Raw genomic sequence first — 25423 nt, forward strand, 5'->3', positions numbered from 1 at the left:
CATTAAATGGCTTTACAATAGACCTTCTTCTGAGCTGGCTTTAACCATTTGATGATCTGAAATCAGCTAATGTTAATAGAGTGTTTTAGAATAAACACAATTCGTCTACCACTGTTAAAGTGAACTACTGTCTCATCAATAGAAAGTTTATTAAAACTTTAATACAAACCCCAAACTTGAAACAGTTGATTAAAAATAAAGACTTCGGTTTATCTGTGTTTTCTAAATGTTAACATTTGAGTATCATTTAGAAGTTTTTGGCTGGGCGTGGTGGCTCACGCCTGTAATCCCAGCACTTTGGGAGGCTGAGGCAGGTGGATCACTTAAGGTCAGGAGTTTGAGACCAGCCTGGCCAACATGGTGAAACTCCATCTCTAATAAAAATATTAAAAAATTAGTTGGGCATGGTGGCAGGCACCTATAATCCCAGTTACTCAGGAGGCTGAGACAGGAGAATCGCTTGAACCTGGGAGGTCAAGGTTGCAGTGAGCAGAGATTGGACCACTGTGCTCCAGACTGAGTGGCAGAGCGAGGCTCTGTCTCAAAAAAAAAAAAATATATATATATATATATATACACACACACATATAAATGAATTTAAAAACTTCTAAATATATATAATGTATATCAAAAAGGAATTATATATATATATATTTAAAAAGGAACATAAGACATTCCCACATTTAATACCTTTGCTCTTTTCTTATACTTAAAAATATCAATTTTAGATTGAAGAGGAAGGGAGGAATATGCTTATTTCCATACCCTTGTCTAAGATCATTCACTCTGTTCCATAAATCTTTGAGATTTCTACCACCACTGACTTAAGAACTATGATTCATCCAAGTTTAAACCAGTAGCTAGTGACAAAAGTCAGAGGTAGCTGGAATCCAGATCTCACATTTCTCTTTTCGGCAATTTATCGCTTGTTTCATAATCTAACTGATGAAAACGGCCTCTCTTTGATTAAGAATAGCGTGCCTAGCAAATCATCTCAAGATGTGGATTTGGGGCATTACCACTTTATCTTCAAAAAGAAGACCACAAAGAAGGTTACAGAGGCTGCAAATTTATCTGATCATGCCTTGCTGTGTGGTCGTGCCTCATGAGGTGATGGAAGAGGACTAGAAAAGGAGTTAAAAGTAGGCCTGTGGGGTGCAGGAAGGTGGTTCCTGGCAGCTGCAGATTGGTGCCACCCAACCAAACTCTCTGTGAAGGGAGTGTGATCTGTGTAGCCATGGTCACAGAGGTTCCCGGGCTCTTGAGTGCCATGACTGAGAAACTGAGTTCTTCATTTATTTAATTTTACTGTAACTTAAATTTAAATAGCCACATGTGGGAGTGGCTCCCGAATTGGAGCTCTGTCTAGATATCTGAGCTAGATGCTTTTAAAATGTAAATCGCTGTTCTTACAGGTTAGTATGAATTTATCTAAATATTTTAGTGTCTACTGGGTGTTAGAAACTGGAGATATAAAGTAAATTTATCATGGTTCCTCCTCTGAGGGAACATGTACTCTGGTGGGACAGAGAAATAAGTGAATAATTACAAGACAGGGTGTTAACTGTTCCAGCGAAACAGAGGGATGAATGGGTTATGACAGAATCACAAAGAAGGGGTCCTGGCAGGCTAGCGGTATCTGGGAGACTTCCTAAGACAAAGTGAGGCCACGCTGACTCTGACAAGGACATGAGGGGAGACTGCAGACACGGCTAACCACCACGCTGAGCACCGATGGGCTGTGCAGGAAGAGTGAATGGATGTGCGTGGCTGAGGCATAAACCAGAGGCAGGGAAGGTGTGACATTAGGCCATAGGTGTCTGCAGGCGTGTGATCAGGGGATGTAAATTTTGTTCTGTACGTGCCAGGGAGCCTTCCGAAGGTTTTAAGCAGGAGTTACAAAGAGCAGTGAGTGCAAGATGGAATTTAGGGAGCCAAGAAGAAAAGTCAGATAGACTGAAGAGACAGTAAGAGAGAGTGACCAACTGACGTTGGTAATACGAGTATTTCTTAGTTATTAATATTTGAAAAACCTTCAGTAGCAACATTATTATTGGTATTGCTTAGAATGGGGTGGAGACCAATGAGAGGAGAATTAAAGAATAATTCCTCAGATTCTACCTTGGATGGAGCCAGCAACTAGGATAGCAAGCAGAAGATGAGAAAATAGGGAGTGTGTGTGCATGCACGCAGGTGTGTGTATGTGCATGTGTGTAGCTAGGGTTTGTGTGAAGCCGGGGGATGTGCGTGGCTGGGGTGTGTGTGTGCACGCACGCATGTGCAGCTAGGGGAGGTGTGTATGAAGCTAGGGTGTGTATGAAGCTAGGGTGTGTGTGCATGTGCGTGCGTAGCTAGGCTGTGTGCGTGAAGCTAGGATGCGTATGTATGTGAGTGTGTAGCTAGGATGTGCGTGTGTACATGTGTAGCTAGGGTGTGTATGTGTGTGTGTGTGCATGCATATGTAGCTAGGCTGTGTGCATGAAGCTAGGATGCGTATGTATGTGAGTGTGTAGCTAGGATGTGTGTGTGTACATGTGTAGCTAGGGTGTGTATGTGTGTGCATGCATATGTAGCTAGGGTGTGTGTGTGTGATTTGGCAAGTGGGTGAGGGAGAAGGGAGGGAAGAAGAGAATGTCATTTTACCTAAGTTGATTTTGAGGAAGGGGCAGTGGAGACCCAGCAGGCAATGATGTATACAATACTGATACTGCAGATAGGAACTTGAGATGGGTGTGGGAAGCATTACATGTAGGTGGATGTTGACATCAGGAAGGATATGAGATCTTTCCCCCTCCACAAAGGGCAGTAGGTGGAAGATGAAATCTGGAGAATACTATTAGAATTTTCTTTTTTGGAATTTTATCTGTTGGTATTATGATTACAAAAAGAACAGTCCTACGTATGAGTGTGTGGATTTTAGAGGGAGAAGAATCTATGCAAAATGTTTTTCTTAACTTTATTTTTTTGTTCCCCAAACAAATGGGAAGACATTAAGGTAATATAAGTTGGAAAACTGTTGACTTGTTTTAACCCCACTTACAATTTAAGACTGTATATGTGTGTGTGTGTGTGTATATATATATATATTTTTTCTTTTTCTTTTTTTGTTTCTTGAGACATAGTCTCACTCTGTTGCCCAGGTTGGAATGCAGTGGCGCAATCACAGCTCACCGCAGACTCGAACTCCCGGGCTCAGGGAATCCTCCTGCCTTAGCCTCCCAACTAGCTGGGACCAGAGGTATGTGCTACTGCACATGGCTAATTTTTAAATTTTTTATAGAGACAGGGTCTTGCTATGTTGCCCAGGCTGGTCTCAAACTCCTGGGCTCAGTGATACTCCTGCCTTGGCCTACCAAAGTGCTGGGATTATAGATGTGAGCCAACATGCCCGACAAAAATTTTAGTATTCTATAAATTACAGCCACTATATTGGTCTTTACTCATAACAGAAAGTAATCTACTATTTAATTTCCTGCAAATCAAATTAATTTTAATCCTAGCTTTATTGGTTGAAAAATGAGAAGAGATTAAGCAACAACCGAAGCCAGATAATCAGTAAACTGGGTCAGAGAGCATTAAGCACCCTCATCTTGGAGTCAAGCTGTGTGAACTGAGGCCTTACCTCAGACTCAGAGCTGTCCAGTTCAGCCAGAGTTGGGGCTTTGAGGAGCTTCTTCCGCTGTGCAGGCACCTGTTGTGCAGTACTTAACCCGTTTTCTTTTGTTTGTGATGTCAAACCTCCATTCACCATAGATGACTCCATAAGATTCTTTGTAGATTCAGGGGGAGTTACATCTGGTAAGAAAGCAAAAGCTTACCTTTTCTTGAGCCAAGACAGGTTATCTGTGTTGGAAGCATACCAGGTAACACAGCATTTCACACAAAAACACAGAGGCTTGATTCAGTAACACCTTGTCTATGTACAGAAAACTTTTTCTGGTTGGATATTAACTGTCAAATTCAATTAAAGGAAACTTTAAAATGAATAATTACATATTCATATTTGTAGATGAGAATTTTAGAGTTAAAACTGATAACTGACTCCAACTTGTTTATTTTCCAGATGAAGAAACTGGGGCTGACAGAAGCTACTTTACTTCACAGCCTCTAAGGATCTCGTGATACACGGATGATACGACAGGACACACACAAAGCCTGACCAGACACATGGCTGTAAGATCTGAAAATGTTTTGGTTTAAAAATAAAAATGGCTATTAATCTATATTCATATAAACATATTTAATGTGAACACAAAAAGTCTGGGATACACTTCCTCTGATGTGTCTGATTAATATTACTAAGAGCTCAAATTTGGATGAGAAGGCAATACGACAAATGACAGATAATGAAGCAGTCTGCGGTGTGGTGTGATGGGGACGGTGTGGGTCTCTACTGCTATCTGCTCTCCTTTCGTCTGAAAATGAGGATACTAACAGAGGCGGGCTTGTTGTGAGCATTAAACAGGTTAATAATTGCATATAAAATTCTGTGCCTAGTACAGGCAGTGAACAATAAATGTTAGCAATTATTCATACTGATTTATCTCTGTTGGTGAATAAATAGGCTAAGGCTCAAATGGATTCGGCCAGAGTGGCACTATGGTGTCATGCCACAGCTGATCTATGAGTCTTTCTCAGTACTGACTCTGCTTTTTGGTACCATAGCCTGGAATCCTCGAAGGCAAATGGAACTACTTTTCTTCAGTATTTCAAATGAAGAGTTAAAAATGGGCTAAATTTAGTAACTATAAAATCAGTGTATTTAGAAGTGAAAAAGAGCAGTTACTGCATGATGCAATTTATAGACCAGCACACTCGACTGCTCTTTGCATGTGGACAGTCTGCAAGGCTGCCGTAAATGGGGCAAAGGGCATGCTAAGTACTAAAGTGAAAAAGACTGATGCTCTTTTAGAGGGGAAAGCACTGTAAATGAGGTTACTATAAACACAAGAATGTGGCCCGGCATGGTGGCTCATGCCTGTAATCCCAGCACTTTGGGAGGCCGAGGCAGTGGGATCAACTGAGGTCAGGAGTTTGAGACCAGGCTGACCAACATGGTGAAACCCCATCTTCACTAAAAATACAAAAATTAGCCGGGAGTGGTGGTGGACGCCTGTAATCCCAGCTACTCAAGAGGCTGAGGCAGGAGAATCAAAGCGAGACTGTGTCTCAAAAAAAAAGAACAACCCCTGCCCCAACAATGTGCTGTTTATAGTAGGATATTTCCCCCCAAGCAAGTAATATTGACACACCTTAAGTATGAGACGTAGAGCTCCAGGAAACATGTGGTATACAAGTGTGTTCTAGTGCAGCTTTCCCTGACATTATTTATAAGAAACATGTAAATTATTTATTATTACAAATGATATATATCCTATTTAATATTTATGATTTCTGCTTATTTTTGAAGTGTTTGAACAAGCTAGAAATAATGGAAGGAAAAGAAAAAGAAAAAAAGGGAAAGAGAAGGGAGGGGGAAAGGAAAGAAGGAAGAACAGCTGTCCATTATCTTTTTACATAAAATTTTTAATCAAGAACTTGACAACATATGCATTTATTTTATTGTTACCTTCCCAGGCATTACATAGCTAGAACAAATAAAGAATTGGTAATGGTGGTGGGGAGCGCTGAAAGGGACAAAAGGAAAAAAGCAGCAAGGTTTTATACAAATTATAAATGTAAAAATCTTAAAATAAATATTTTAATAAGGAGATATGAAAAATAGAATTGTTGATATTTTGTAGGAATCTTCTAAAAGGAGATATAATGAGAAATAGAATTGTTGACATTTTGTAGAAATTTTCTAAGAGAAAGCACAAATATTTCAAACGCACACACCTTCTACCTTTCCTAGCCATGTACTCACAGAGGCTCCCGCCATTCACCTGGCAGCAGGTCACTTTCTCATTATTATAATTAGAGTTATCATAGTAAGAGAAACACAACCAGCTTTCCACGCTGGCCCCACATTTCCAATCGACAAAGCCAGAGTTTCCCTAGGAACAGCACTGCATGCATACCACTGCACAGAGGAACACTCAAATAGTTTTGGCAGTTATTTATTTATTTATTTGAGACAGTCTTACTCTGTCACCAGGCTGGAGTGCAGTGGCGCGATCTCGGCTCACTGTAACCTCCGCCTCCTGGGTTCAAGCAATTCTCCTGCCTCAGCCTCCCAAGTAGCTGGGACTACAGGCATGCGCCACCACGCCCAGCTAACTTTTTTGTATTTTTAGTAGAGTCAGGATTTCACCATGTTGGCCAGGATGGTCTCAATCTCCTGACCTCGTGATCCTCCCGCCTCAGCCTCCCAAAGTGCTGGGATTACAGGTGTGAGCCACCGCACCCAGCCCATATTTATTTTAATGTGATGGAAAAAAAAAATACTCTATTTTTTTGCTGCAGAAAAAAATACTGTATTTTAAGATCCATGATTTTACTGTTTAAGAAATGTTTAAAGTTGTTTATGACAGATTAAAAATTTTTAATAGTACTGGTGACACTTAAGGCTGGCAGAAAATTATAAAGATGGTATATGAACTGAAGTTTAGGGAATGCTGTCAAATGACAGTGGCTGCCCTGAGTTCAGTTCATTCTCAATGCAGGGGATTTGAGAAATTGTCTAATAGCTCTTTAATTGCCTGAACCCTGTGCTGTGAGATTGATAATTGTCATTTTAGCTAACTGACTGAGAGTAGTGAAAGAAAACATCTGTATTAAATTCAAAGCTTTGAGAAAAACTAAATTAATAAAAAATGGGTTACATAACAGCCAGGTTTCAGGATGATCTAAACACTGAATGATTTTATCTCATACCACAGATCTGCAAAAGACTTAATTGAACTTTACAGGGTCTCATTCTGTTGCCCAGGCTGGAGTACAGTGGCACAATCATGGCTCACTGTAGCCTTGACCTCTTGGGTTCAGGCAATCCTCCCAACTCAGCCTCCCAAGTAGCTGGGACTACAGGTGTGCGCCACCACGCCTAGCTAATTTTTTAGTATTTTTGTGTGTGTGTGAAGAGACAGGGTTTTGCCATGTTGTCCAGACTGGTCTTATTTTAAACTCCTGGGCTTAAGCAAACCTCCCACCTTACCCTCCCAAAGTACTGGGATTATAGATGTGAGCCACTGTGCCCAGAAAATGTATTTTTAAGAAGTTTGATTACTATAGCTTTCTGTTTAAATGAATAAATTACCATTTTTACTTTAATGTATCAAATGAGAAAAGCAAAACACTTGGATAGGCTTTGTATTTCTTGTACATAAGATGGCATTTCTTAAAAAAAACTGGTGATATTTATATGTAATCAAAATATTTAAGAGGTGAAATATTTAGATATGGCTTTAGAAATCACATACCTTAGGTTTAGAACCTAAAATGCATACCCATGATATTAAATATGTGTCTACTGCCTTAGTGTGAGGAAATGTGACTGACATATAAATTATATACTTAATATTTGTATAGGAAAAACAAGTTATACTTACCATAAGTGATGCTGAATAGATTAAGATTTTCACTAGTAATTAATATTTCTAAGATATACTTAAGCAGTAGAATATACTTCATTATCTTGTACTTAAGTTCAGGGTTATCATCTACACTATATGTTTACAATGTTTCTCACTAGTTTGTTCATTTTCTAACTCAGAAAATGCACCCCAATCTTTGCATTTAAGTTAGAAGAATGAATCAATCTTTTCTATTTATAATTTGGGAAATTTTAATTAATAGTTAAAATGCAACAATGAAAAACATAAAAGCAGCACAAGAAATCAAGAACGAAGCATTAGGAAATCACAAAGTACACGAAGACATGAAATAAATTACAGCAAATGATAAGCAGTGAAACCAAATAAAAATTCTCTGCTACCCTTTTACACTAAGAAATTTAAGTACCAAGAATTTTCTTTCCAAACAGAACCCATCGTATAGGCTGCAAGAACAAGAACACACAACATACCTATACATGAGGTGTGTGAGCATGCATATTGTCAAAATCAGCAATGTGTGCCTAATTTAGATTAGCCAATAGCCAATGTGTTTAGGCAGCCAACCACTCCCTTCCTTATTGTGGTCCAACTAATAGAAGAATCTTTTGTAGATATTCAAAAAAGAGAGAGTATCTGTAATGTATAGAGTATCTGCAATGTATTGCCAACTTTTGGGGATTAGTAGTGACATATACATTACTATGTTTCTGCATTTATTTTCCAGACCAAATTTTTTACAAGGTCACTTTGCAAATGGCTGAAGAACTAAAAATTCCAAGTGAATAAAGAAAAAAGAAAAAGCTCTTCTGTGGTCAGTCAAAAATGGTAACTGAGTGATTGTAAAATATTATAGTCACGTCTCATACCTACACAAATAAGCAGAAGATTTAAAAACAGTTGGAAACTAGCTTTGTAGCTGGAAGATACTCAATAAATATTCACATACAGAATATACTAGAACTCTTTAAACCTGAATTTGTAAGTAAGGTATGCCAACAATTCTTTGTATCTTGAGGCATTCAATGGCATTGAAAAGAAAATCCTGAAAGAAAATATTTGTGCCAACATCTCATCTCATTTTATACTTAAAACAGTAGCTTCCAAAATTAAAAACTCTAACTTGCAAAATATTTTATTGGGATTAAGTTGGCTTTGAAAATTCAACTGGCTGGGTGAGGTGGCTTACGCCTGTATTCCTAGCACTTTGGGAGGCCAGTTGGTGACCTGCTTAAGCCCAGGAGTTCTAGAGCAGCCTGGGCAACATGGTGAAACCCTGTCTCTATTTCCTAAAATAAATAAATAAATAAATAAATAAATAAAATTCACTCATATATATTTAAAGTTTTAATTTAAAAAGAGTTGATTTTATAGACCAAATTTAGTCATTTCACTATTAATCTCTGTTTAACAGAAAGGTCTAAACTTGCACTACAAATCTGAGGCACATAATTATATATTACAACCAAAGCCATTACAATGCTGTTGTATTTTTACACTCTTTTATTTTATTTTTGGAGACAGTCTCACTCTGTTGCCCAGGCTGGAGTTCAGTGGTGTGATCTTGGCTCACTGCAACCTCCGCTTCCCAGCTTCAAGCAATTCTCCTGCCTCAGCCTCCCAAGTAGCTGGGACTACAGGCACATGCCACCACGCCCGGCTAATTTTTTTGTATTTTTAGTTGAGACGGGGTTTTACCATGTTAGCCAGGATGGTCTCGAACTCCTGACCTCATGATCTGCCCACCTCGGCCTCCCAAAGTGCTGAGATTACAAGTGTGAGCCACTGCGCCCGGCCTGTATTTTTATACTCGTAATCATGATTCAAAGTCATTCATGATTAGGCTCTATCCACTGAGCACAAAGACACAAAAGACAGTTCTTGCCCATCAACTGAGGTGCTGTCATCTGAAGTAGATAACCATTTTAAGTTTAGTCACTTAAATAACTGAATGTTTTAGAGAACAGGAAGTAGATGCATCAGAATTTTGTTTCTACAAAGTTTTTTTCTGTTCTCTTACGGCAAAGGTCTGCTATAGGCTTTAACCTCATTGCTCTAGAAGAGCCTGGGCAGTGACAGCCACCATAAGATGGGCACCATTTTCTAGAACCATGAGTATGTGTGATGGTTCTTCCAAAATTGCTTGGGAGAAAACAGATTTACTGTAGTCTTTACTGTAGTCTTGTATCTTTTTTACATATATTGCTTTCAAATAAGTGGAATGTTTTATTTTACTGACCATGGCTTAGAAGAAGCCTTTCCATTTTCTTTTTTAACACGTTTGAACAAGCAGATGAATGAAATGTATTTCACAGAAACCACAAAAGCCACGTCAGGTGTAAAAGCATTTTTGTTTTTTTTTTACCTGACAAGTCAAAACTGTAAGACATGCTAAGTGGCCGCATTGCTGAAAAAAAGAAAACAAACAATAAAAAGAAAATAATTCAGCTGTTAGGAATATACAAGGAGGACAAAAAAGGGAACAGATTAATGAAGACCCTCAGTGGCTACATGTCAGACTCTAAGGCAGAAACTAGTGAATGAACATCTCAAATACATTAAAACCATGCAAGAGTCTTAGTTTCAATTACAACACTAAGACTTGAAATGGAGGAACAATAAAAGGAAAAAGTAACTTTTTAAAAAACAAGTTAAAAATGAAAGCATGATAAAAATACAAACATTTTAAATAATCACAGAATAGGATTTCTGACTTAAATACAGATTTTTTAAAAAAGTCTTCTTTTAAAACATGATTTTGGGGAACATATAACATCTTTAAAATTTCAGAGTAAACTTATCCTTCAATAATTTATGTCAGGATGAAAATTTGGCTCTCAGAATAAAGGCGAAACAGTTTATAAAAAATTCTCAGTTCAGCTAGCTCAGCAGCATCACCACTATGTGTCAATAAACTATCTACTGTAGGCCGTATAACCGAGTAGTTGAAGGACAGTCAGACTGCCCGAGTTTGAACCTCAGCTCTGCCACTTACTGGGAGTGTGACCCCAGGCAAGTTACTTAACCTCTCTGTGCTGCAGTTACTTCATCTGTAAAATGAGAATAATCCTGTCTGAAGGAATTGTTATAAAGATTAAATAATTTCATGTAAAAAGGGTGCTTAGAATAGTGCTTGACACACAGTGAAAACTGAATATAGTAGTCCTTCCTTATCATAGTTTCACTTTCCATGGTTTCAGTTACTCATGATCCAAAAATATCAAATGAAAAATCCCAGAGATAATTCATAAGATTTATTTATTTATTTTGAAATGGAGTCTCACTCTGTTGCCAAAGCTGGAGGGCAGTGGTGTGATCTCAGCTCACTGCAACCTCCCGCCTCCCAGGTTCAAGCGATTCTTGTGCCTTAGCCTCCTGAGTAGCTGGGATTACAGGCGCCCACCACCATGCCTGGCTAATTTTTGTATTTTTGGTAAAGACAGGGTTTTTCCATATTGGCCAGGCTGGTCTCGAACTCCTGATCTCAGCTGATCTACATGCCTCGGCCTCCTAAAATGTTGCAATTACAGGCGTAAGCCATCATGCCCGGCCAATTCATAAGTTTTAAATTGCATGTTTCCCGAATATTACTTTTTCTATTTTATTATTAGTAATTGTGAATCTCTTACTGAGCCTATTTTATAAAATAAACTTTTTCATAGGTATGCATGTAAAGGAAAAAACACAGCATATATAGAGTTTGGTACTATCCATGGTTTCAAGCATCCACTTGGGGTCTTGGAATATATCTCCCCCTCAGATAAAAGAAGACTACTGTAATTATCTTTTTTTTTATTTTTTGAGACAGAGTCTCACTCTATTGCCAGGCTGGAGTGCAGTGGCTGCAGTGGTACAGTCTCAGCTCACTACAGCCTTCAAGCGATTCTCCTGCCTCAGTCTCCTGAGTAGCTGGGATTACAGGTGCCTGCCACCAGGCCCAGCTAATTGTTGTTTTTTTAGTAGAGATGGGGTTTTTCATCATGTTGGCCAGGATGGTCTCGAACTCTGACCTCATGATCCGCCCACCTTGGCCTCCCAAAATGCTGGGATTACAGGCGTGAGCCACTGTGCCCAGCCATCATTTCTTAAAAATGAAATTATTATGTATTTCCTATTGAAGCACTCTACTTTTAAAATTTATTGCATATAATAACCATTAAATTGTATACTTTAAATGAGTGAATTTTATGGTATATAAATGCCATATAGCTCAATAAAGCTGTTAAAACGGTTATTGCAGAGATGTGTTGATTCAGGACAGTGAGGAATATCTATTTTCACTGCAGTTCAAAGCTCTTACCAGTACCTTGAGAATAATGCATCAAAGAGAGAACATCGTTCCTGTGGCCCAGGCTCAGCCTTCCTAGGATTGTTCAGAAAGCACCACATCAGACACTGAAGCACAGGACCAGATATCCACTGGCCGTTCTTCCCTTTCCCTCCAACAAAGCGTAGTCTTTGTTTTCCAGTCCAAAAACGAAATCTACCAGGACTTCCCATATTCTCCAAAACTGCTGAAGCCAAAGCAATGCCTCACTGAATATCTTTATCCGAATGTGTAAGTTAGGATGTATGTTTTAAACAGGCATTTTACTGTGTTTTAGTTACCTCACAGGAAATTGGTTAGGGATTTTGTGTTGACAAAAATAATCTTCCTTGAACTTATCTCAGAAAAGTTTTCTAAAAAGAAAAAATAATCTTCCACTCACCATTCAAAAACCTATACTTCTAAACTCCTATATTACCTACTCTAGATTTTCCTAATTATGTAAAGCAAATACAATATTACATATTGTCACAGCACTCTTCCATCTTCTCTAGTATCTTCTTATTCTGCTCTTTTTTTCTCTAGCACATGAATATATCTTTTGAAATAAGGTTGACTACTGTGTTAAGAAGGGGATGCAATTATTTCTTGGGAGATGACATTTATATATTTTCCAATCTCTATACCAAAAAGAGAATAAAAACTGAGGATCATGTCAATTAAGATGTTTAGAAGAAAGAAAATAATCAGAGACATGAACAAAGACTGATGTACAACAATAGTAATTTCAGACTTACTAGGAAAAAGTGGAAAAAGCCTGCGAATCAGGAAAATAGGTAAATAGAACCCAAGTTAGCCATCTGTTAGGAGATCACAACCTTATAAATCGTATTTGGAGTCATATTTAATGACACAGGAAGATGGTCATGCCAAATAAAACATTAGATGCAGAGAACAGAGTACTGTATATACAGTTTTCATCCTCATTTTGTAATGCACAAGTAAATTCACAGTGGATGCCTCTGGCTGTTGTAATTATGGGTAACATTTTCTTCTTTAAACATTCAGACATTTTTGCCATTGCTGCAGTGAGCTCTTACTTGCAATTACACGTAGGGGAAAAGCGATACAAATATTTAGGGAAACTTTTCTTCAAATTAATTCTGCCGATATTATCATAACTGAATTCCCCAAAGCAAAACTGTATAGTAAGAACCAATGTAGTTCTGTAGGAAAAAATGACCAAAATCTCTTACTTTACAATGAGGGTTTAACATCAATTTGAACTCAGAACTCCAGAAGTAACACTCTTACAGAACAGTATCTTTCTATAACAGCTCAATTCTGGTTGTTGTGAAATACCAACTGTCAAGGTTAAAATAAAGACATACTTAACAAAACAATGATATTTAATTACTCTAAAGTAGGGTTTCCATTAGCAACTAAATATAATTTTAAAAAGTGAAACTGAAGAATATGTATATGACAAAGGCTTGCTATGAGAGATTGAATCACTAATCAAAAAGCTTCCCAGCAAAGGCCCAGGACCAGAAGGATTCACTGGTGAATTCTACCAAATATTGAATGAAGAATTAATGCCAATCCCTCTCAAGCTCTTTCAAAACACTGAAGACGAGAGAACACTTCTTTTTTTTTTTTTTGAGATGGCGTCTCGCTCTGTCGCCCAGGCTGGAGTGCAGTGGCCGGATCTCAGCTCACTGCAAGCTCCGCCTCCCGGGTTTACGCCATTCTCCTGCCTCAGCCTCCCGAGTAGCTGGGACTACAGACGCCCGCCACCTCGACCAACTAGTTTTTTGTATTTTTTGGTAGAGATGGGGCTTCACCGTGTTAGCCAAGATGGTCTCGATCTCCTGACCTCGTGATCCGCCCATCTTGGTCTCCCAAAGTGCTGGGATCACAGGCTTGAGTCACCGCGCCCGGCCAAGAGAACACTTCTAATTTTGTTTTACGAGGCCAAAAGCCCCAAAAGTACAGGCTAAAATCCTTAATGAATATAGATTCAAAATTCGGAAGAAAATACTAGCCAACTGAATCCATCAGCACCATAAAAGGATCATACATCATGACCAAGTGGGATTTATCCCTGGGATGCAAGGATAGCTTAAGACCTGAAAATCAATTAACATGATATACCACCGTAACAGAATAAAGAATAAAAATCACATGATCATTTCAAATGCAGAGAAAGCATGTGACAAAATTCAACATCTTTTCATAATAAAAACACTCAACAAATTAGGAATAGAAGGAAATTACCTTAACATGATAAGGGCCACATATGGAAAGCTGACAGCTAACATCACACTCAACAGGGGAAAACTGAAAGCTTTTCCTCTAAAATCAGGAACAAGGCAAGGATGACCACTTCTATATTCAACATAGTACTGGTAGTTCTAGCCGGAGCAATTAGGCAAAAAAAGAAATAAAAGGCATCCAACTGGAATGAAAGTAATAAAAGTATTCCTGTTTGCAGATGACATGATCTTATACATAGTGTATTGAGAACAAAATTTTATGGAGTTTTCTATTTCTAACAACAAACTACCAAGGAGATTAGAAAAACAATCCCATTGACACCACCACCAAAAAGAATAAAATATCTAGGAGTAAATTTAATTAAGGAGGTAAAAGATTTACACACAAAAACTACAAGACAGAAATAAATGGAAGAATAATGTTCATGAATTGAAAGACTTTCTGTTAACATGTGAATACTACCCAAAGCTACATACAGATCCAACAGAATCCCCATGAAAATCCTAATGGTATTTTTTACAGAAATAGAAGATAATCCTAAAATTCCTATGGAACCACAAAAGACAATGAACAGCCAATCAATCTTGAGAAAGACTAACAAAGCCGGAGACATCACACTTTCTGATCTTACAATATATTATAAAGTTACAATAATAAAAACAGCATGGTACTGGCAAACAACAATGGAACAGAACAAAGAGTCCAGAAATGAACCCACATATATACAGTCAACTGACTTTTTTTGTTTTTCTTTCTGTCCATGGAATCTTGCTGTCACCCAGGCTAGAGTGGAGTGGTGCAATCACAGCTCACTACAGCCTTGATCTCCTGGGCTCAAGTGATCCACTCTGAAGCTTTGTCACCAGAAAGTATATTTAATTATTTCAACCCATGAGAGTACTCTGTACAGCCCAGTGCTGTACTATGGACACAACAACGAACAAGACAGACATGGGCCCTGTCATCACAAAGGTCACAAAACAGAAGGGACAGGATTAAACAAGGAAAATCAACATGGAGTGGTGGAAGAGTTAAAGACTGGAAGCAAGAGGAGAGTCAGGGCTGCTGCGACAGATGACAGCCTCGGCTAGGATAGTGGCTGCTGGGTTGAGAAGAGTGGAAGATTAAAAAGATCCAGAGGAAGTAAAATCAACAGGAGTTGGCCATCAGGTAAGAGTCAAAGATTATGTTAAGGTTTCTACATTGGGAAAACAAAATGAGATGGTTTGGGGAGAGACAGGATGAGTTCACTTGTGGATATGTTGGGTTTGTCTTGCTTGTAGGATATGAGAAGGCTCTATCTAGCAGACAGCTGGACATATGAGTCTGAAATTTTAGAGATCCGCAATGTAGACTGTGAGCTGGAAGGTAGTCAGAAACAAAAACCATGGAAGAGGGTATGGTTGCTCAGGGAGAACGGAACCCAGGATAGAAACTTGAAAGTCCAAGAGTCTGAAAGAGGCAGAAGAAGAGATCAGAGGAGAAAACTAGCAGAGTGGGAGTCACAGAACCAGATCCTTTCCTGTTAAGGTATCACTATAGACTGTTTTCCTAAAGGCAGTTTCTCTGGATTCTTTGGGCATTTTTAGTCTTACAAATGGAAAGACAGTCGTATAAACAAAAATGTTTACAAACATCTTATAATACGGCCTTTCTATAAATAAAAATCAATATGTGCTTATAGTATATACTATAAAATAAAAAATAATAACTATAAAGGAAGTTTAGAAATAAGTTAAGTGATACCAGGTAATAATAACATGCTTTCATGACATAATACTGTATCTTTAAACCCATAATAAAGAAACATAAGGTAAAACTACATGTCATCTATATTTCTAAAATATAATACCTTATCTTTGTATATGCAATACAATTTATAAAGTATTTTTACCATAATCCTATTTAATTCTTACATAAAAGTCATAATGTAGGTTAAGAGGAATTTTTATCCCCCTTCTGCCAGTGAAGAAAACAATGCTCAGACAGGTAAAGAAACTTTGCTAAAACCTCAGTCTAGAGACTGGCAGAGCCCTTTCAATTATGGCACGATGTTCTCATATAGTTCAATATTAGAGAGGGGGAAGGATTTCCCACCCTATCAATTTCAAGTAAGTGTGAGGGGGTATGTATGTGAGAGAGTGAGAGTGAGAACGAGTGAGTGAGATACAGACAAACGAACAAGGAATGAGAACTCTTTACTTTCATGGGGCTGGGAAAGATCCTTTTCCCAGGGGATGACTCTAGACTGAGTACAGGAAGCAGTGGACTCACCTAATCTGCTACGTCTAATCTCCTCTGGTGAGACAGGCCGCAGCTTTCTTTCTGCTTTAATTTCTTCTAATATTCTTTCATGGAGGCTCCGTGGCCGTGGTGGAGTTGGTTTCAGTTTTCTGGCTGACACCTTGAAAGTAAGAAAAATGGCTAAAGACTTGAGTAATTACGTAATTTTTACTGAAGTCCAGTCATACAGTACAGTATTATAAACTACATTTCATTGATTGAAACACTGCTTGATAAAAGACTACTTTCAAGTCATTAAATATTAAGGTTCCTAAAGCAATAGGGAGTTTATTGGATATCAGAGTGATTTGGTCATACGTGCTCAAATTTTATTTTATTTTTATTTAGTTTTATCGTTTTGAGACAGAGTCTGGCTCTGTCACCCAGGCTGGAGTGCCGTGCTGCAATCTCAGCTCACCGCAAGCTCCGCCTCCCTGGTTCAGGCCATGCTCCTGCCTCAGCCTCTCGAGTAGCTGGGACTACAGGCGCCCGCCACCACGCCCGGCTAATTTTTTGTATTTTTAGTAGAGACGGGGTTTCACCGTGTTAGCCAGGATGGTCTCAATCTCCTGACCTCGTGTTCCGCCTGCCTCGGCCTCCCAAAGTACTGGGATTACAGGCGTGAGCCACCGCGCCTGGCCGCTCAAATTCTATTTTATGCTTATAGAAGGGGTCTCACTCTATTGCCCAGGCTAGAGTGCAGTGGTGCAATCTCAGCTCACTGCAACCTCTGCCTCCCGGGTTCAAGTGATTCTCGTGCCTCAGCCTCCTGAGTAGCTGGCATTACAGGTGCGTGCCAACACGCCTAGCTAATTATTGTATTTTTAGTAGAGATGGGGTTTCACCATGTTGGTCAGGCTGGTCTCGATCTTCTGATCTCAAGTGATCCACCCTCCTCAGTCTCCCAAAGTGCTGGGATTACAGGCATGAGCCACTGTGCCTGGCTGCACCTTTGAATGTCTAAGCTCAAGGGGTCCTTCTGCCTCAGCCTCCCAAGTGGTTGGGATTCCAGGCACATGCCACTGGGCCTGGCTTGTTCAACTAATTTTAAGCAGTTATAATTACGTTCCTATATGCTAGCGTGATAGGTAATCAATTGCAGTGCAGGCTATTACTACTGCTGTTTTTTGTGTGTTTTTTGTTTTTGAGACAGGGTCTTGCTCTGTCACCCAGGCTGGAGTGCAGTGGCACAATCATGGCTTATTGTGGTCTTGACCTCCTATGCTCAAGTGATCCTTCTACCTCAGCCTCCTGAGTAGCTGGGACAACAGGTGTGTGCCACTGCACACAGCTAATTTTTTTTTCCTTTAATTTCTTTGTAGAGACAGGGTCTCTCTATGTTGCCCAGGCTGGTTTTGAATTCCTGGACCCAAGCAATCTTCCCATCCTGGCCTTCCAAAGTGCTGGGATTACAGGTGTGAGCCACCTCCCAAAGTGCTGTGAACATCCCACTTTACTGTTTTTAAAACTATCATTTTTTAGTAACCCACCATAACCTTCTTAGATTGTTATTATCTTCATTTTACAACTGAGAAAATAAAGGTCCTGGGAGGCTGATGAGCTCCCTCAGAGACATGTGGCTGCTAAATTGTGGAGCCAGTGTTCAAGTCCAGGTTCATATGGTCAAAGGTCCTTCTACTCTACCATGACCTACCATCCCACCATGACCACTCTGCCTGGGTGACACAGTGAGACTGTCTCAAAAACAAAAAGAATATCATGTACAGCTGGGCTTCATCTTTAGAGTAAAATGCTCAGAGGAAAAACCACCTAGGAAAGCTGAGTTCTAGAGATGACACCCTAGAGCAGAATAATTCATTATGGCATCTCCAATCTAGAGAACTAGGTCGAATTACATACTGGATTTAAAGGAGGTCTGGATCTGATGAAGTCGAGGATGATTTCATGAGCACTCTTTTTTAACCGAGGGGGAATATCACCATTCACCTAAAAGGAGACAAAAAGTAGAAGATTCATGTGACTATATAAGACTCTCATGAATTTCTGGGTATAGCTGTTATCTCAAGTATGCCACAAAATTAGTGAAGTGTAATTATCAAGGATGCATTTCAAATGAATAAAGTGGGGAGTAAATGGCTGAGTGATTCAGAGGAAAAACTGTGAAACTGAAGAAAATCCAAGTTTACTTTAATTCTATCACTTTGGGAAATTTCAACAAAAAGTTTCTAAAATTATGAATGTAAATGGAATAAATAATATTTGAACTTATTAAGTATTTTATGATTAAAAAAACTTTTTACCTCTTATTTTCCTCCTTGTTAAAAAATGTAGGTAGGCCGGGCACAGTGGCTCATGCCTGTAATCCCAGCACTTTGGGAGGCTGAGGTAGGTAGATCGCCTGAGGTCGGGAGTTTGAGACCAGCCTGGCCAACATGGTGAAACCCTGTCTCTACTAAAAATACAAAAATTAGCTGGGCATGGTAGCAGGCACCTGTAATCCCAGCTACTCGGGAAGCTGAGGCAGGAGAATAGCTTGAACCCAGGAGGAAGAGGTTGCTGTGAGCCCAGATTGCGCTATTGCGCTCCAGCCTAGGCAACAGAGTGAGACTCCGTCTCAAAAAAACAAAAACAAAACAAAAACAACAAACAACAACAACAAAAAAACCCCACAAAAACCTAGGTAATAGAAAAAAACCAGGGATAAGATTCACACTTTGTAAATGAAACTCAAGCGCGGAGCAGAGGATCTCTGCCTGCATCCACAAAACTTTTAAGTAGAAGAGCTATTGTGGAGGACCAGTCTGACTCTGATTGTACTCGAATGTCCTCTCTTTTTAAAGCAATGTGTTAAAAACAATTAAAAAAAAATTTTTTTTTTAAACCCAGAAACCCACAAGAAGTAACAACTTAAATTCCCATTCTGACCACTTAGAAGGCACAGTCATGACCAGTTTGTCCTCTTTGTTTCCTAGTCTTGTTTGAACAAAATAGAACCTCAATGGTCACTCCCACGCCCAGTCCCTTCCCCAGACGTGACCACCATATTGAGTTCAGAGTGTGTGGCAAGCCTGATGGGGTCTACTCAACATCCACTCTCCTCTTCCTCGCTGTGCTGGTCCTCCCTCTCCCCCAACCCTGAATGAGGGCAAGACGGCCCAGAGCAAGCTTCAAGAATAACTGCTGTTGCTTGAGCCAAGCCAGGAATATGACTGCGAGTTTAAGGAGGGTGACCGAGAAGTAGAACCAGTGGCCTAACATGGCACCACCTACTACCTGTGGATTTCATATTATGTAGATTGGAAAAAAAACCCTTATTTTATAAAACAATTTAATCAGGCTTTTATATTACTAGTCTACTCCTGAATAACATGTATGTTTCTGGCTAATTTTCACATGCTTTCTTTGTATCCTAAGAGCAGGAACGAGAATGGATTAACCGAGGCCGAGGCTATATGTTCCTTTCCCAAAACAAGCATATTAACTGCAGTCTCCTCGGTAGTCAGAAGCTGTATCCTGGGTCCCTGTTACAGATGTGGGACAATGCTCCTGAGGGAGGCAGCAGGCCATTATGGACCTAAGTCAGTACGGGTGGAGGAAGCTCCCTTATCCAAATGCTTGGGACTAGAGTGTTTCAGATTTTCGAATATTTACATTATACTTATCAAAAAATCTGAAATGTTCCAACGAGAATGTCTTTTGGGTATCATACTGGCCCCCAGAAAGTTTGCTGGAGCACTTCAGATGTTCAGGTTTGTGATGCTAAACCTGTATAAGGAGAAGTGGTTGTGTGAAAACCATTCTGCTGCTGGGTCAGTGAAATTATTTTCCTATAAGAAAACAAGCTCTCTGAAGTGAAATGAGAAATGATTCCTGGATGAACACAAATAGTAGATGCTTAAGTAAATAAGATCAGTTACAGAAACTTGGTATTATTTTTGAGCAACAATGCCTGAAACAAACAAAAGGCTTTTTTGTATTTTACTCAGTAGAGACAGGATTTCACCAAGTCGGCCAGGCTGGTCCTGACCTCAGGTGATCTGCTCACCTCAGCCTCCCAAAGTGCTGGGATTTTAGGCGTGAGTCAGGGCGCTCGGCCCAACAAAAAAATTCTAATACATAAAATGATCTCCTTTGAAAAATTTAAAATGTCTACCCTGTACTCAATCTTGTTTCTGAAATAATTTTCTTTTTTCGCGACACGGTCTTGTTCTATGAACCAGGTTGGAGTGCAGTGGCGTGATCACAGCTGTCTTGACCTCCCGGGTTGAAGTGATCCCTCCACCTCAGCCTCCAGAGTAGCTGGGGCTATAGGTGTGAACCACCAACCCCAGCTAGTTTTTAATTATTTGTAGAGATGGGGGTGTCTATGTTGCCTAGGCTGGCCTTGAATGTTTAGGCTCAAGCGATCCCAGCACTTGGCCTCCCAGTGTTGGGATTATTGGTGTGAGCGACTGCACCCTGCCTATTTATTTATTTATATGGAGATGGGGTCTCACTAAGTTGCCCGGGCTACTCTCAAACTCCTGGGCTCAAGCAATCTTCCTGCCTTGGCCTTCCACAAAGTGTTGGATTGCAGGCATGAGCCATTGAGCCTGGCCTTTTATTTTTATCTTAAATAAAACAGAACCATTAATGATGACATAAGACCACAGCTAATAATCTACAAAACCAACTTACAGTTTAGTGATTGCTATTGGTCCCCTAATGAAATTTCAAGAAGTATGAGGTTAGGGCCAAACATTCTTCTTTGTATGTTGATACCTAGTTGTCCCAATATCAACTGGTGAAAAGACCTATTCTTTCTCTATTTAACGGTCTCAGCACCCTTGTGGTAAATGGATTGGACACAGGTGTATGAGTTTGGTTTTGTACTCTGAATTCTGTTTTTATATCCTGCACTGTTTTGACTACTACAGCTTTGTTGTAAGTTGTAAAATAGGGATGTGCAAGCCCACCAACTTTTTCTTTTTCAAGATTGTTTTGATTATTTGGAATTCCTTGAGATTCTGTAAGAATTTTAGAATCAATTTTTCCATTTCTCCCAAAAAAAAAAATCGTCATTGGAATTCTGACAGAATAATGTTTGACCCTTACCTCACACCATATATATAAATTAACTAAAAAAAACGGATCAAAGACCTAAATATAAGAGCTAAAACTATTTATAAGTGTCTCAGGTGAGAACACAAGGGAAAATCTTCATGAACTGGATTTGGTAACGAATTCTTAGATATGACACCAAAATCACAAGCAACAGAAGGAAAAATAGAAAAACTGTATTTCAGCAAAATTAAAACCTTTTGTGCATCAAAGGACACTATCAAGAGAGTGAAAAGACAGTCTACAGAATGGGTGTTTTTCTATACTTGCAAATTATGTATCTGTCAGGGGTCCACTATCCAGAATATATAAAGAACTCTTACAACTTAACAGCAAAAATACAAACAATCCAATTAAAAAATGAGTACAACACAACCTTAAAAAAAGAATGAAATCATGTCCCTTGCAGCAACATGGATGGAGCTGAAGGCCATTATCCTAAGTGAGCTAACTTAGAAACAGAAAACCAAATACCGCATGTTCTCACTTATAAGTGGAAGCTAATAACGGGTACATACGGATGCAAAGATGGAAATACTAGACACTGGAGAACTCCAAAGGTGGGGAGGTTGGGAGGGGGGCCAGGGTTGAAAAGTCACCTATCATGTACAATGTTCACTACTTAGGTAATGGGTATGCTAGAAACCCAATCTCCACCAGCATGTAATATACCTATGTAACAAACAGGCACATGTACACCCGAATTTAAATTAAAATTTTAAGAAATGAACTCAAAATCTGAACAGACATTTCTCCAAAGATATACAAGTGGTCCACAAGCACATGAAAACATGTATGACATTGTAAGTCATCAGGGAAATGCAAATCAAAACCACAATGAGATATCGTATCACACTGTTAGGGGAGTCATAATTAAAAACAAAGTGAACAACAGCAAGTGCTGGCAAGGATGGGAGAAAGTGGGCCCACCCTCATACATTGCTAGTGGGAATATTAATTGGTGCAACTGCTGTGGAACACAGTTTGGTAGTTTCTCAATAAGCCAAACATAGAATTACTATATGATCCAGCCACTCCATTCCCAGGTACATACTCCAAATAACTGAAAACAGGTATTCAAACAAAAAAGTGTACACTACTATACACTGCAGCACTACTCATGCTAGTGAAAATGAAAGAATCCAATTCAAAAGAACCCAAATGTCCATTTGGGTCATGAATAAACAAAATATGATATATCTGTAGAGCCATAAGAAGGAGTAAAGTACCTTGCTGGGCACGGTGGCTCACGCCTGTAATCCCAGCACTTTGGGAGGCCAAGAAGGGCAGATCACCTGAGGTCGGGAGTTCAAGACCAGCCTGATCAACATGGAGAAACCCCATCTCTACTAAAAATACAAAATTAGCTGGGTGTGGTGGTGCATGCCTGTAATCCCAGCTACTTGGGAGGTGGAGGCAGGGGAATGGCTTGAACCCGGGAGGAGGAGGTTGCAGTGAGCTGAGATTGTGCCATTGCACTCCAGCCTGGGCAACAAGAGTGAAACTCCGTCTCAAAAAAAAAAAAAAAAGAAGGAGCAAAGTACCTCAGCACGCTGTAATATGAATGACCCTTGAAACATTACGCTAAGTCAAAGCCAGATACCAAAGGTCATCTATGAGGCGGCAATATGCAGGAAACATCTAGAACAGGTAAGTTCACAGAGACAGAAAGAGTATTTGTGGTTACCAGGGGATAAAGGGAGAGAAGAATGGGAGTGATGCTTCATGGGTACAGGGTTTCCCTTTGGGGTGATGAAATTATGAGAATTTTATCTCAATTTAAAAAATACATACTAAAAAGGAAAACTGGAAGAAAAAAGTCAGACTTTTTTTGTTTGTTTGTTTTTGAGACGGAGTCTCGTTCTGTCGTCAGGCTGGAGTATAGTGGCGCGATCTCAGCTAACTGCAACCGCTGCCTCCTGGGTTCAGGCAATTCTCCTGCCTCAGCCTCCTGAGTAGCTGGGACTACAGGTGCACGCCACCACGCCCGGCACTTTTTGTGTTTTTAGTAGAGACGGGGTTTCACCGTGTTGGCCCCACCACGCCCGGCACTTTTTGTGTTTTTAGTAGAGACGGGGTTTCACCGTGTTGGCCCCACCACGCCCGGCACTTTTTGTGTTTTTAGTAGAGACGGGGTTTCACCGTGTTGGCCAGGATGGTCTCAATCTCTTGATGGTGTGTTCCACCCGCCTTGGCCTCCCAAAGTGTTGGGATTACAGGCGTGAGCCCTTGTGCCTGGCCCAGACTTATTTTAAAAGCTTTTTAGGCCAGGTGTGGTGGCTCATTCCTGTAATTCTAGCACTTTGGAAGGCTGAGGCGAGAGGACTGCTTGAGCCCAGGAGTTCAAGACCAGTCTGGGCAACATAGCAAGACCCTGCCTCTACAAAATTAAAAGAAACTGCCATGCGTGGTGGTGCACACTTGTAGTCCCAGCTACTCGGGAAGCTGAGATGGGCGGATTGCTTGAGCTGGGGAGGTTAAGGCTGTGGTGAGCTGTGATCATGTCACTGCACTCCAGCCCAGGCAATAGAATGAGGCCCTATCCAATCAATCAATCAATGTCTTTTATTTACCACAGGAGAAATATAACTATTTATGCTAGCAAATATTTTCCATTTTGGATGCATAGTTCTTTGTCATTCTGTCTATCACACACCATCACTTCCCTAAGCCTCATCTAGGGTGCTTGTAACATACAGATTCCCAGACTAGCTGAGAACTGTTAAATCAGCAACTTCGAAAGGAATCTATAATTCTTAGTATCAAACAGGTTGACTACTATTTAGTACAATTATTTCCTCTGATAGAAAGAGGAAGACTCTTGTAGTGTAAAACTGCTAAAAACTAAGAAAAACAAAAAGCAAGACAGATTTAGCAATATCAAAGATGACAGGTAAAATACATTAATGATAAATAGAAACATTAATGATCTACTAGGACTTATTTTAACAATGATATGAATTTTTGAATAATTCCTTTGGATAAGGAGGAGAATCAACTGAGATTAACATTAGGTGCTCCCCCTATCAGAGAGGACAAAGTTCAAATAAGTACACACTTTTGAGAAAGATAACATTACCCAGTATTGGCAATAGGAGTGGTCTTGCAAAACTAGTAAAAATGCACATTGGTACAACCCTTCTGGAGAGAAATTTTGCAAAATATTAAGTACTAAAATTTAAAACATACATTATAAAAAAGCAATAAAATGTGCATTATATTTGATCTATTCATCTCACCAATAAAAATTTAAGCCACAGGGATAACTGAGTAAGATGTTTGCATTTGGATGTTCATCATAATACGGATTAAAACAATGAAAACTGGAAACCACCAAATATCTATTAATGGGGGCTGGGTACGCAAGCCACGGCACACACATACAAGGAAATACCCCGTGTTGGTGGGTGAGGTGGCTCACGCCTGTAATCCCAGCACTTTGGGAGGCTGAGGTGGGTGGATCACCTGAGGTCAGGAGTTCAAGAACAGCGTGGCCAACATGGCGAAACTCTGTCTCTACCCAAAATACAAAAATTAGCCAGGCGTGTTGGTGCATGCCTGTAATCCCAGCTACTCGGGAGGCTGAGGTGGGTGGATCACCTGAGGTCAGGAGTTCAAGAACAGCGTGGCCAACCCGGTGAAACCTCGTCTCTACTAAAGATACAAAAAGTAGCTGGGCGTGGTGGCAGGTACCCATAATCCCAGCTTCTCAGGAGGCTGAGGCAGCAGAATGACTTGAACCCAAGAGGCGGAGGTTGCAGTGAGCAGAGATCACACCATTGCACTCCAGCCTGGGCGACAGAGCGAGACTCTGTCTCAAAAAAAAAAAGAAAAAAAAGAAAATGCCCTGTGTGTTCCTCCAGATGCTACCTTTCATCTTCTTTTAAACACTGCTTAAAAGAAACTTGCCGGGCACGGTGGCTCAAGCCTGTAATCCCAGCACTTTGGGAGGCCGACAGGGGCGGATCACGAGGTCAGGAGATCGAGACCATCCTGGCTAATACGGTGAAACCCCGTCTCTACTAAAAAATACAAAAAACTA

At 39.9% G+C, this 25423-nt stretch overlaps 1 protein-coding gene across 3 annotated transcripts in view; it reads right to left on the minus strand.

The window, feature by feature from the left end:
* Window positions 1–25423, minus strand: part of SPIRE1 (spire-type actin nucleation factor 1) — a 220503-nt gene that overhangs the window by 35943 nt on the left and 159137 nt on the right. For 2 of the 3 annotated variants that reach the window (XM_011936632.1, XM_011936633.1), the window contains 3 exons: window positions 18181–18267; window positions 16312–16441; window positions 3623–3795 (listed from right to left, as the gene is read on the minus strand). In XM_011936632.1, coding sequence (XP_011792022.1) covers window positions 3623–3795; window positions 16312–16441; window positions 18181–18267 — 390 coding nt within the window. Of the gene's footprint in view, window positions 1–3622; window positions 3796–9858; window positions 9901–16311; window positions 16442–18180; window positions 18268–25423 lie in introns of all 3 variants that reach the window. The other variant, XM_011936631.1, reaches the window with a different exon arrangement.

The sequence above is a fragment of the Colobus angolensis genome, unplaced genomic scaffold (assembly GCF_000951035.1).
Source record: "Colobus angolensis palliatus isolate OR3802 unplaced genomic scaffold, Cang.pa_1.0 Scaffold155, whole genome shotgun sequence".
Classification (NCBI taxonomy): domain Eukaryota; kingdom Metazoa; phylum Chordata; class Mammalia; order Primates; family Cercopithecidae; genus Colobus; species Colobus angolensis.